This window comes from Diabrotica virgifera, chromosome 1 (genome assembly GCF_917563875.1).
Source record: "Diabrotica virgifera virgifera chromosome 1, PGI_DIABVI_V3a".
Taxonomy (NCBI): Eukaryota; Metazoa; Arthropoda; class Insecta; order Coleoptera; family Chrysomelidae; genus Diabrotica; species Diabrotica virgifera.
The window spans coordinates 236,995,974-237,009,426 of record NC_065443.1 but is presented as its reverse complement, the minus strand read 5'-3'; the positions used below and the strand labels follow the sequence as shown (position 1 = coordinate 237,009,426).

At 32.4% G+C, this 13,453-nt stretch overlaps 1 protein-coding gene across 3 annotated transcripts in view; it reads left to right on the top strand.

The window, feature by feature from the left end:
- Positions 1 to 13,453, top strand: part of LOC114326721 (zinc finger protein 142) — an 87,958-nt gene that overhangs the window by 22,129 nt on the left and 52,376 nt on the right. The window contains exons 1-2 of one of the 3 annotated variants that reach the window (XM_050648103.1): positions 4,913 to 5,035; positions 9,777 to 10,274. In XM_050648103.1, coding sequence (XP_050504060.1) covers positions 9,787 to 10,274 — 488 coding nt within the window. In that variant the 5' untranslated portion in view covers positions 4,913 to 5,035; positions 9,777 to 9,786. Of the gene's footprint in view, positions 1 to 4,912; positions 5,036 to 5,226; positions 5,347 to 9,776; positions 10,275 to 13,453 lie in introns of those variants that run through there. The other 2 variants (XM_050648106.1, XM_050648110.1) reach the window with 2 other exon arrangements.

Genomic DNA, 13,453 nt, shown 5'->3' with positions numbered 1-13,453 from the left:
ACATTATAAGTTAAACAAATTATATCTCATGAGGTAACTGACTTGCACGCATAGCGGTCAGAGCATACCATACATGTATTTGAACTAATTATGGTCAGACCATAATTCGTTCTGCGATAAAGAATAAGGAAAAGTGAATTGTAACACAGTGAATGGGAAGGAATATAACAAATTAGCTGAAGCAATTCAGAAGGTTAAATTATTCCATTTCCATCCATTCAATGGCACTACAGCCCAAATCGAGCCTTGGCCTCCTTCAATAAGCTTCTCCAATCATTTCGATTTACCGCTGTTCTTTTCCATGAACGCGTTCCCAGGAAGTTCCTGGCATCCTCATCGACTTCGTCTTCCCATCTCTTTTTAGGTCTTCCAACCGGTCTTCTTCCCTGCATTCTTGCATTCAGCACTTTTCTGGGGATTCTATTCTCATGTATGCGGACCACGTGCCCTGCCCACCGTAATCTCTGCAGTTTAGTGTGTTGTGCTAGAGTTGGTTCGCTATATTGCTCGTATATTTCTCTATTATACCTAATTCGCCAGTTGTTATTTTCCCCTATTTGGCCCAGTATCCTACGTAATACTTTTCTTTCAAACACATCTAATGCATTGGCAGATTTCTGTGTCACCACCCATGTTTCGCAGCCATAACTTACTATGGGCCTGATTATTGTTTTATATACCCGGAGTTTTGTTTTCCGGTGTACGTCTCGCCATTTGAATATGTGGCCCATCGCGAAATAGGCTTTTATTTGCCAGCACAAGCCTTCTATTTATTTCCGGTTCTTCTTCACTGCTTGCAACCAGATCCATTCCTAGGTACGTGAGTCTATTCACATGTTCTATATCGTCAATAAAGTGTTGTTGCGCCGGTCCATTTGATCTGGTTTGTATGAGTAGTTTTGTTTTATTTGTGTTTATTGCTAGCCCTACTGCTTCTGCACTCTGTTTCAACTCAACGTAGGTTTCTTCCGCTGCATTCATTGTTCTGCTCATTATGTTTATATCATCCGCGTATGCTGCTAATTGGGTAGATTTGTTTGTAAGTATGTTATTTCCACTTACCGTCAACCGTCTAATTACATATTCAAGAACAAGATTAAAAAGCGTTGGAGCCAGTCCGTCGCCTTGTTTCAGTCCTTGCGTTATCGTAAACGCATCAGTGATCTGTCCTTGAATACATACTTGTGCTTCTGTTTCTGTCACTGTCATTTGCACTAGTCGTATTAATTTTGATGGTATGCCAAATTCTTCCAATATATTAGGTAGAATTGTTCTATCTATTGAATCATAGGCTTGTTTAAAATCCACAAAGAGATTGCAAACGTCCATGTCATATTCCCATGCTTTGGCTAGTATTTGTTTAACTGTAAATAGTTGGTCAATGGTAGATCTATTTTGCCTAAACCCTGCTTGATATTCCCCGATGATTTTTTCCGTGAGAGGTTGAAGTCTTCGATTAAGGATGTTTGTGAATATTTTGTATTTCATTTACAAGCTTAAAAATAAAGCTCATATTAAAGTTAACTCTTCTGATAAGAAGAGAATTCAGATTCAAGAAATTGATCATACCAGATTAAGACTATGGCCTACACAATTTAAAAGAACAAGTACATCAGAAATATTCTTTTAACTCTCTCTAACTTTTCAATACATGCTTGAGTAATGGGAAACCAGATCACAGTTGAATTTCCAAGTTGGGGATGACAATTTCTGCATCTGTAAACATGCTAGAATGTCACAAATTTTAATAGTTAAGGAGTCAATATGGCTGTGAGTGATTAAGGGTCCATGACTCCACTCGCCTAAGCAGGAAAAAGAAGGATTATGGACACTGCTGAAGAAATTGGCAAAATCATCAACAATTGATTGTGGTCCACTAAAAACAAAATCATTAAACTTCATGCACCATGGCGTATTAAAATTATTTCTGTTACAATAATTAACATAATTCTAAAAAGAGTTTATATCGTAATTCAGCAATTCTTCAGTATCTAATCTTATAAAACTCTAATGCAACAAGTCACTCAGTGTGTCCGGTCCGGTTTCGATATGTAAAAATTGAATGACGTTTAATAAACTTCATTTTCTTTTGTTATATATTTTTTACAACAGCTCCAGAATGACTGAACTGAATTAGCCAATCTCGCTTTTAAAACATTTGTAGAAATCCAAGGAAAGTTTAAAAGGTGAGAAAATGTGATGAAATTGTTAAGAAAATACTGAAAACAACAATGTTATTGTCATATAGGTACACACAGTTTTATACTCCCTTAGATTTAAGTCACTAAAACTGTGGCTAACTTATCACCTATTTACATTTTTACGTTTCCTGTGAAATCCATGCTTTTGGGACTTTGTTTGATATAATTATGCTATAGTCCTTTTCATGATAATTTTTCAGTGCGTTACAGATGATAGAAAAAAAGGTAAGTCCGTGATAATACACATTTATGACATTTATTCTAACATGACATTTTAGTTAAATCGGACAGTTGTCACATTTTATTTGCAATTTGGCATAAAAACAAATCAATTGTGTTTATTGCATTTATAAAATGGTATTTTCTTTGATTTGTATAGTCTTATAAATTGTACAGATTATATCCGTAGATATAATTCGTAAATAATATTTTCTTTGATTATAGCGCCATGTATCGACAACTAGAATAAATGTTATAAATGTCTGTAATCACAGACATGCCTTTTTTTCTGTCACATACAATTTAATGTGTTAGAAAGAAATCAAAAAACTGTGATGCACTGAAATATGCTCATTTACAATTATTATTTAGAATTATTTCATTAAATTTATAATTCTTAAAATTTATTGCATTAATGCACAAACTTTAATTTTCAACTTTATGGCAGAGAAAATAACATGTAACAGTCCCTATTTAGCTACATAAAGATTGTAACCTACAAAATTCATCATAATCGCTAATACAACATAATCCTTCTTCAATAATTCCATCAGCACTAGCACCAAGGAGTCCCGAATTTGTTAGCCATACTCCAGTTGGTAGAACATTACGACTATAATTTTATCTTAGGTGCTCTATGGGCCTATGGCATTTTTTTCATGGGTTCTGCCCCACTGAATGGCTTTTATATAATCAAGAATGTATTCACCTGCAAAGAAAAAAATGTTTTGAGGGTTATGTATACAGGATGGGCCAAAGAAAACAGTACATCTTGATATTTGGTAGTAATTATTAGGTTTTAAGGAAATGACGAAACAGGTCGATTTTTGTTCTAAGGGGAACATTTTTTTTACGATACCTACATCCGTCATTTGTCAACTCACTCCTTTTCATTTCCCCAACCCCTTATTTTTAAATAGAAAATATACCATGTGCGGCACATCATTAGAAAGGCATTTAGATGGAGTATTCAGACAAAGCGACCATCCAAGTTTTTTCTTTCGACATCTGCACCGTCTTTGCAACAAACTGTTAATTGATTTGAAGTATAACACCTATTAAAAATGAAACGTAATGCCTATGGTTTGCTAACATGTCATAGTACATAAATAGGTGTTGTGCTTCAAATATATTAAAAGTTTTTTTGCAAAGACTATGCAAATATAGAAAAAAATCGTGAACAATCATTATGTCTGAATGCTCCATCTCAAGGCCTTACTAATGATGTGCCACACATGTTATATTGCCTATTTACAAATAAGGGGTTGGGAAAGGAAGTGGAAGGGAGAGGATTGACAAATCAGCGCTTGGATGTAGAAGTAGCCTATGTCCATTTTTTCTAATTTGATATTTTATGTCCATTTAACAGTAAAAGCATAGTAACATTGGATGCAGAAGTATTGTAAGTCCATCTTTACAACTAGCGATCATATCGGTCAAATCTTGAACTAGCCTATGTTAAGTAGCGCTGAAAAACAAACAAAAAAATGCTCTCCTGTAAAATTTACATCTTGTGACTTAGACTACTTCTGCATCCAAGCGACGAATGATAGAGGTGTTTCGTAAAAATGTGTCCCCCTTAGATCAAAAATTGACCTGTTTCGTCATTTCCTTAAAATCTAATAACTACTGCCAAATATCGAGGTGGACTTATGTTTTCTTTGGCCCACCCTGTATAACAATTATTAACAAAATCTCATTAAAAAAACAGAAGCAGAATAAAATTATCCGACCACAGTCCAGGCTTTTTATTCTTGTTTTTCATTTACTAGGTACAGTAATACACATACTTTGACTCACCTACAAGGATTTTCAACAAGCTATATGTTTCCTATTTATCCAAAATATCTGGTTCCTTTGCATAGGAGACATCCTGTCTACTATTGGCCTTATCCATATCCCCTAATTCATCATTCACTAAATGTTTTTCTTTTTTTAATACTCTTCTCTATCAGTGATCAGTGGAATTTATTATTTCTTCACTGGACCTGTGGGCTAATATTTCTCCCCTAATGGCCATGTCAATCAGTGAGTGACAAAGATTTTAGCAGATTTTAGATATGCTTGAAAATTGCAATTGCTGTCTTCTCTAAAATACTAGAAATTATTTACTGATTCACCTCCAGTTTGGTTTCTGCGTTTCTACTCTACATAATTATGCTCAATGCTCTTCTACATTAAAACTTGAAACCTGTAAATTTCAGCATTATAAATAGGTTAGGTGTTTAGGTTTAGTCTTTAGTAGATCGTCTCTTCTTCTCTTTTTCTTCCCATTTGTAATACAAAATTATTATCCATCAAATATTTTCTTAATCTGTATGCGAGTTGGGTGTATAAGAATAGAGTCATATCCGACTTGGTACTTATTCATTTTGCGACCTGCGCGTGACGATTTCTGCATTACCCATTGCAGTGAGAGTTGTGAAAGATCCAGCGCCCGATGCATTGCGTTTCCACTCCTTCTTACAGGTCTCCATACTTATACCCTACCGGTTAAATGAGATACCAGAAGAAGAAGTCGATTGAAAGATGTCAATTACCGTTTTGTGGATTGTATCAAAGTGTCATACTGTCATAGTTTGTGTCGTTTGTGTTTGAGTGTTTGTGGCCTGTGGGTAAGTTGTTTATTGTTTTGTTTATAAAAATATAAAATAACACCGCTTTATAGAAGTTAACAAAGAAAATTCCGTATTATTTGTATTTTCTGTTATAAAGGCATTTATTTATTTAACTTTAGTTCAATGGTATGGAACAATTATCGACTTTAGGTACCATAACCCTAATGACAAGTGATTCAGTTGATGCAGTTTTTTATTTTAGTCTTGAAATGAAAAACAACCAACAAAAAAGTAAAAGTTATGAATAAATAACAAACAATCTAGATATCTATTGCTTATCTTGCAATCACAACATGAAACCAAAATAGGTACTGATATCTGCAAAGAAACCAGAATATTGATGTAGTTTGGAAATATACTGAAAACTTCTTTTATACTGATTTAACTGTCCTCTCCAAAAAATCAATAACTCTTTTATGTATTTCTGATCCTCTTATCTGAACTGACAGATAAATATTACCTTTATTAATACAGTAGAACCCCAATTATGCCTGCTCATCAGGACCAGATGTGGCACGGATAATTGAAAAGCATGGATAATTCGAACATGTATTTCTTATTTATAATTATACATATCTACCTATACACATACATATGTACCTACGATAAAAAGATAAAAAAACTTAATCTTTCATTATGTTATGAGTCTCTCTTTCGGCATAATATTATAGAGTTTCCGTTGAGTGATTTACAATGACTCTATCTTGATAAAATCCCAAAAATGCAATTTGAGTAATAGAAAACCATAGCACAGATAATTAGAGTTCTACTGTACATCATAAAAATAAAATATGTCAAAATAAAGAATCTGTCATTGCATTAAAAAACAGGATACATCAAAATTACTACAGTGGAACCTCGATAACTCGGATTAATCGGGACCACGGCCAATCCGGGTTATCGAGAATCCAGGTTAGCCGGAGAATATGGTAAAAATTAATAAAATACAGTATACTTACAGATAAACTCTGTTATAATTGAAATACGACTGTCATCGGAACAATGTTATGTGGAGACTACGACCATTGTTTAAATAAGAATTTTTTAAATAGTCTTTTGCAAACAATGCTAAGACAGTTTGAAATAAATAAAGGAATAACAGGTCTCTGTTGTTTCCGATAATCCGAGCCAATGCTCTGCCGCCTTGTGCCATGAGTCATTTTTACTATCGTATAACTAGTTCAAATTACACAAATACCCATTACCTCTCAAATATTATATTAGGTACATAAATTTTTATTGTTGAAATGTTTGTCTAATGAAAATCGGTCCGGATTATCCTGAGTTCCGGGTTATCGGGGGCCCTTATCGAGGTTCCACTGTATAATCTTAACTTATTATTAATCTCTCACATACAAACAAAGTGAAGGGCTTGATGCAATAACCATCCATGTGCACATTGCATAGCTTTGAGGAAAATGTGCGTATAGAGATCCTAAGCTCTATGCTATGGTCCATTTTTCCTTTCCAGGCCATTGTATCACATATTTAATTGTTCCCTTCAAATTGGTGTTTTTCCAGATTACTGGAAAGAACGTTTTCATAAGCCTACATTTAAAGATGGGGATAAATTGCTTGTTAATAATTAACGTCCTTGGTATGATACCCAAAGTGTTTGAGAGTCTGGTTTGTGACTTTTTAACTCCTTTACTCAAACCTAAACTCATCAATCAACAACTTGGATTTAGATCCCATAGATCTACTGAGCTGAACCTATTAACTTATGTAGATTTTTTGTTTGACTCCCTGGAAAAAGGGTATCAAGTTGATACAATTTACTCAGATTTCTCCAAGTCGTTTGACTGGGTGTCTCATGGTATGTTGATCCATAAGCTCAGAATTATGTGACGCAAGACAACTACAGTAAAATAGTATTTTAGTAAATTGTAGTTATTATTTTTGTTATTGATATTATTTTTCTTTTGACTGTATGTAAGCTTTGTCCATAAAATTGTAAAAATTTTCAGTGACAATAAAGCATATTTCTATTCTATACAATGATGCAGATCTACTTGCTATATTAAATATGCCACCCATTGCTATGCATCATAAGAAGAGAGATCTTATTAATTTTTACAATATTCTGCATGGTATGGCTGCTACCAGATCTACACCTAGTTTTCATTACCGCATACATCACACTAACTATGGATTTAACAACTTCATATGAGGAACTGCCAGATTAGCCAATTAATATGATAACATAGATTTCTTTGCAACATTCAACTCATTCCTGCGTCAGGTTTTGTGTACTCTTGGCTTGAGTAATTACTAGGTTATTTTATTAAGCAATTCAACATCTCAGTGATTTTAGTCAAATAACCTTTTGTATTGTAACCATAGATATATATACCTATAGATACTGTTATGAATTTCTAAATTAACATTATGTATTTGAAACTGGGCTTGCCTGTTGATAATTAAAATAAATAAATTTTTGGTGCAATAACTGTACACATTCTACATGGAATTTCTTACACAGTACATGTAAGGTTTTGCTCCAAACTGAACGGAGATATTTTTGAAGGCAAGAAATGTCATAAACTTAAAACACAAAATTGGTTTCGACAAAATTGGTCTCTGACCGGTTCTTGCACCAAGCCCTTCAGTTATAGGTAATGAAAATGCTAAGAAAGTCAGTTTATTCGATAAGATAGAATACATCCCAATGACAAAAAAGTGAAAATTCCAGTTTGAAAGATAATGTAGTGATCTCTGGCTAGGGTTGTAATTATTATGAATGTTTTTACAGGAAGTTTATTACTATATCTTATCTGAGGTATATCCTGTCCTATTTTCTCATTCTATAGCCTCCAACATGTTGTAATTTTATCAACATTTCCAATTTGGAAGTAGCTAGACTTGGACTATAAGTCAATGTTTACATATAAATATGTAAACTTACTGTGTTGCATTCTGAGCTTATGATTAAGACCTTTTTATCATTATAGTATAGTACTTATTTTACAAAGATTCATCATAAGATCTTTTATCAGATAAAGCTAAATACAGGCTGTTGTCCGTACATTATAAATACTGTTGCATGTCATCCGCATCATAGCAAGTGATGTCACATGATACCAACATGAAATATTTAAGTGCCAAGTCCACTTGAATTACAGCCACTAGACATATTTTATTATATACACGTAGAAATAATATTTGAAGATTTCTATTAATGTAAACTTAAAGAAATACAGTAGAACCTCGATTATCCGTCAGGGTACCAGACCAAGGGTATGACGGATAATCGAAAATACGGTTAACAGAATGACAGAACATTAAAAAAAATTAAAAACTCATAGTACAACTCTCAAATTTCATTTGTATGGTTTGTTTGACAATATAAGAGAGATTTGTGTTCGTACAATCGTATCAATTTAAAATATTCTGAAATCTTTGTTTGTTTTACTGTTGCTTCACATTTTGCGACGGCTGAATTTCTTAATCGGCATAAGATCATGCAATCTACTTTATTGGCTTCTTCTTGTTGAGAATACCACTCGATGAATTATTGCATATATGATGCAGCTTCTCTAGATTATTTACGCAAATCTGTGTCAGTTAAAATAGGTCCATCAACACAGCTACAGTCAAATTCCAAGTCTGTGTCAGCTTCTGAATCTGTCTGGTCCGCCTTTGTTGCGATTTCAATGATTTCTTTATCTGTCAGCAATGGATAGCTGTTTGTGTCCTCATCACAAATTAAATTATTTTTTTTTATTTTTTTTTACATTAAAATGTTTGCTTATGTGGTCAATACAACTTCTGTATGTACCCTGACGGTTAACAGAGGTGACTGTTAATGGAGAGACGGATAATCGAGGTTCCACTGTACACAACAACTTGTTTCGTTTAATTTGTATAAATGGATTATAAAGCGTTTTTATGAAGCACATTTTTTTTAAACACACTGTAACAGTGATTGAACAAAGGTGACATTTTGGTGTAAATTGGTAACACTTATTTGACAGTTGCAATGTGGACACTTCAGATTTGTTTTTATTATTTACCATAAGTATTTGCTTTATTATATTTATTGTTTTATTACTTCCTTTAATGTAAAATTCTTGTAATGTAACTCTTTTTTTCTAATTCTGTTTTTATTTATTTACATTGACTATTAATTGATTTTGTTGTATAATCCACTTCTGCATTAATTATGTGATATATTTGATTTAGAATGGATTCAAGATTTTTTTATACTTTTTCAACAATGTCAACTTAGATCTCTAGATAATGACATGTAACAATATTTATACTGTACAGACCATGTATAAATAATGTCCTTTATTGAGCAACTATTCAAAATGCCATTAAAATAAGTCTCTTGTATGTCGAATGTATACAAATATGTTTTTATTTGTATACATTTCTTGATACTTTGCGAGAAGGGTATCATTTGTAAAATGTAGGTTGTTCTTTTTTGGCCATTTATAGAGAGGCCCTTTTTCCATCCTTCAAGTGCTCTTCTCATAATATGCTCTCCATATATATGTTAAATAATTGTGGAGATAGTATACATCCTTGTCTAACACTTTGTTCTGGATGGAATTCATTTGAGAGTGTGTCAAGCACTTTAACTTTTTTAGCAGTGGCTTGGTATGGTTCAGTTATAAGTAAAATTAAATTAATTACCTACTTTGTAGGTACATCAAATGTGTATAGATTTTTCCTGGACAAAATAACTTTGAACAATGTTTTAAAAGCAGGTCTCTATATTTGTTTCATTATTTAGGTCATCAAAAATGGATAAAGAAATCTTAGAAGGAATTAAATGCAGTACAAAACTAGATTTAGTACCAGATCCTAATAACCAGAATACTGAGGACACTGCACAGCTGTCTCAATTAAATTATGATTGCAAAGATTCAGATGTTAAATTTGAAGATAGTGAAATTCTAGAAGGAATTAAACGCAGTCCAAAACCAGATTTAGTAGCAGATCCTAATAACCACGATATGTGTGTTAGTGAGGACACTGCTCAACTGTCTGAATTAAATTATGATGGTAAAGATTCAGATGTTGAATTTGAAGATAGTAAAATCCTAGAAGGAATTGAATGCAGTTCAAAACTAGATTTAGTACCAGATCCAGATATGTGTGTTACTGAGGACACTGCACAACTGTCTGAATTAAATTATGATGCTGTAGATTCAGATATAGAATTCGAAGATGAGTGTGAATTGATTACAATTGACCAGTTGAGTGCTGAAACTGGGGATGTTGAACACAGGTATTTATATACTATAATTTATTTTACTATAAGTACATCAGAGTTTGAAAATATCATGATATTTATACAGTGCGCTGGAATAAGTGTTACCCCCCCTCTTCTTATTTATTTTTAGCAAGTAAGCAAAACGCTCTGACAGGTCGATTTTTAAAATAATCATAGTATCTTATAGCATACATGTTTCGAACTTTACGCGATCCCTCTTCAGGTGACAGACACAACTTTGATTTTTTTAAATGGGAAAGTACATCATGTGACACCTCATTTAAAAGCTTTTGAAATACTGATTACAAAAATGTATAATCCTTTTTAAGGGCGTAGGCGCAAAATTTCGTTCGAATTATTTTTAGACACATTTATTTTTTTCGCATTCTGAGTAAACTAATAAATATTTTTGAAAAATTTAAATCCAGAATGAAAGATTACATTATTACCGAGAGCTGAAAGTCCCTTAGAATAAACAAAAAGTTTCTTTTGAATGATATATTTAAAATTAAAAATCAGACTAAATTTTCTCTTTTTTTTTTTCACCCCTGTGACTTATTAAAATAATCATTATAGAAGTTCTCAGGGACTTTCGACCCTCGTTAACACGGTAATATTTGATTCTGCGTTTAAATTTTTCAAAAACACTTATATTAGTTTTCTCAGGATTCGAAAAAAATAAATGCATTTAACATTAATTCGAACGAAATTTTGAGCCTGCGCCCTTAAAAGGGATTAAAGTATTATACATTTGTGTAATCCATATTTCAAAAGCTATTAAATGAGGTGTCACATGATGTACTTTCCCATTTACAAAAATCAAAGTTGTGCCTGCCACCTGAAGAGGGATCGCGTAAAGTTCGAAACATTGATGCTATAATTTACTATGATTACTTGAAAAATCGACCTGTCCGAGCGTTTTGCTTATGTGCTAAAAATAAATAAGTTAATAAGGGTAACACTTATTCCAGACCACTGTATAAATATCAAAATATTGGATATATCTCCAAATGTTGATATTTATGTTGAATATTCGCTATTATGTGTTTTCTAATACTCATGTCATGAATAATAAAAAGAACTTTTAATTAATAATTTCATTACAGAAATGAAACAATTATAGTCCATTCACTCACGGTTTTTGGTCCATATTTTAAAGAACCACTTGGATTTACATGAAATTTGGCATTATATAATAACATTATCTAAGTGCCATCCATTATTTTGAACATACAGTTGATATCATTATTGAATGTTTTGTTGTATTCTTTAACAGAGGGATGTCTCAGAAAATCCATAGTTTCAGCATACTCCAAACAAATGTATCCATTGATGTTAAGTTTCGACAGTGGGATGTAAAAGAAAAATCGGTAAAATGTTAAATCATATTGTTTCCAAACTTCTCCCTGAGAAAGGTTCTTGTATACTGAGCTGGAAATAGCTTAGAAACAGTAAAAAAATGTCTGAAAATCGTTCACAGACATTGATCCCTAATTGATCTGAAACTTATCGAAAGCTATACTCGAGCTATTTAAAGATGGAATTCAAGGTCGCGTGATCAGTCACTGCAAGCATCGGCCGGTCGTTCGAAACCCGACCTTCTAAGAACTGTTTGCACCGTCATTATTTGTTGTTTTGCACTTCTGCTGATGAATTTTGTTAGTCAGTGCTTAAAATTCGTTTTTGTTGAGCAGTGTAAACTTGGAAAAAGTGGGAGCATTGGGAGAAGAACGTTTAAGAGTGTGTGCCTTTCACGTGATCATTCCATATTTTCAGTGGCTAGACTATAGTCATACCCCAGGCTGTGGTTGAAAAAAGTGTTATAATTCAGGAATTTTTGAAACTTATCAGGTATTGTAAAGTACGATGCCCGGAATAACTTATACTAAAATGTAACCAACAATTTTTTGCGCTTTTTTATTTATGACGTTTTTCATTTGTTAAATTTGCTATTTTTAAAGATTTTTAATTTTGCAGCTTAGGATATTTATTTTAGAGAAAAACTTTTAAATAGAAAGTTGTAGTAAATTAAAAAACCTACAAGATATTCATTTTAGAGAAAAACTTTTAAATATAAAGTTGTAGTAAATTAAAAAACCTACAATTTAAGCTATGGAAAGTTTAATTTCCTAAATTGGTTATTGCAAAACAGCCTGCGAAAAGTCCGAAATGGCCGGTTTTTGCAATAGCATTATTTATTGTAAAAGGCTTTTTTTTAAGGCTTTAAAATGAAGATCTTTCAATTCCAAACATAAAAGAAATTGTAAAGCCCTATTGGTGAACTCGTTGCTTAGATCTTATAAATTGTTTATCACGAGAGGTCAAATGTCGAAGGCTATAACTTTTCGAAAAAAAAATCGTAGAGAGTTAATGCTAGATCCACTCTCCTTCTAAAGACTTATATTTTCATAGTCTAATGTAAATAAATGCATAAATCATTTTTCAATCTCTTATTTCGGGTTTGAAAATAAGGGGGCAAACGTTACAAACATTTAGAAGTGAAGCGGTCCCTATACATCCTATGAGTTTCTAACTTGCAGATTATTATTGCTGGAGACAAAATAAAGATTTAAAACAAATTAAAAATTTTTTGCGACCACCTGAAGCCGAGATAATTGTTTTTGTTTTCTTAAATTGTAGTGACTTTATTTATAACAATTAAGAGATTATTTCAGTCATTGACTAAAGAAAGATTTATATTATGTTAAAAAAAATTATTTCAAACGAAAATTACATTTAATTATTAAAAATTATTTTTAAAGTGGAGTGGAGATTTATTTTTCTTTACGATTGTGATTTATTGTATCGGTTGCCCTTAGCAACGTAAAGTATTGACATGAAATTTGGCATACACATAGATAACATGTCAAAGAAGAAAAGTGATATTGGGTTGATGTGTGTTTTTGGTGTGGGGGTGAGTTTCGCCCCTTTGTGGGAAGTGAAAAATATACGTTCAAAATAAGTGCGGAAATGGATAAACTGACTAATTCTAAGCAACTTTTGTTCTATAGCATTTTTTCACTAAGTCAATACGTTTCGAGTTATTTGCGAGTAAATACGTTCATTTTTCAACAAAAAAAAACACGTTTTTGGGCGGTTTTTTGCAAATAACTCAAAAAGTACGTATTTTATCGAAAAAAAACATTCTTATGAAAAATGTACTTCATTAAAAATTTACAAAAACTTGTGTTGTA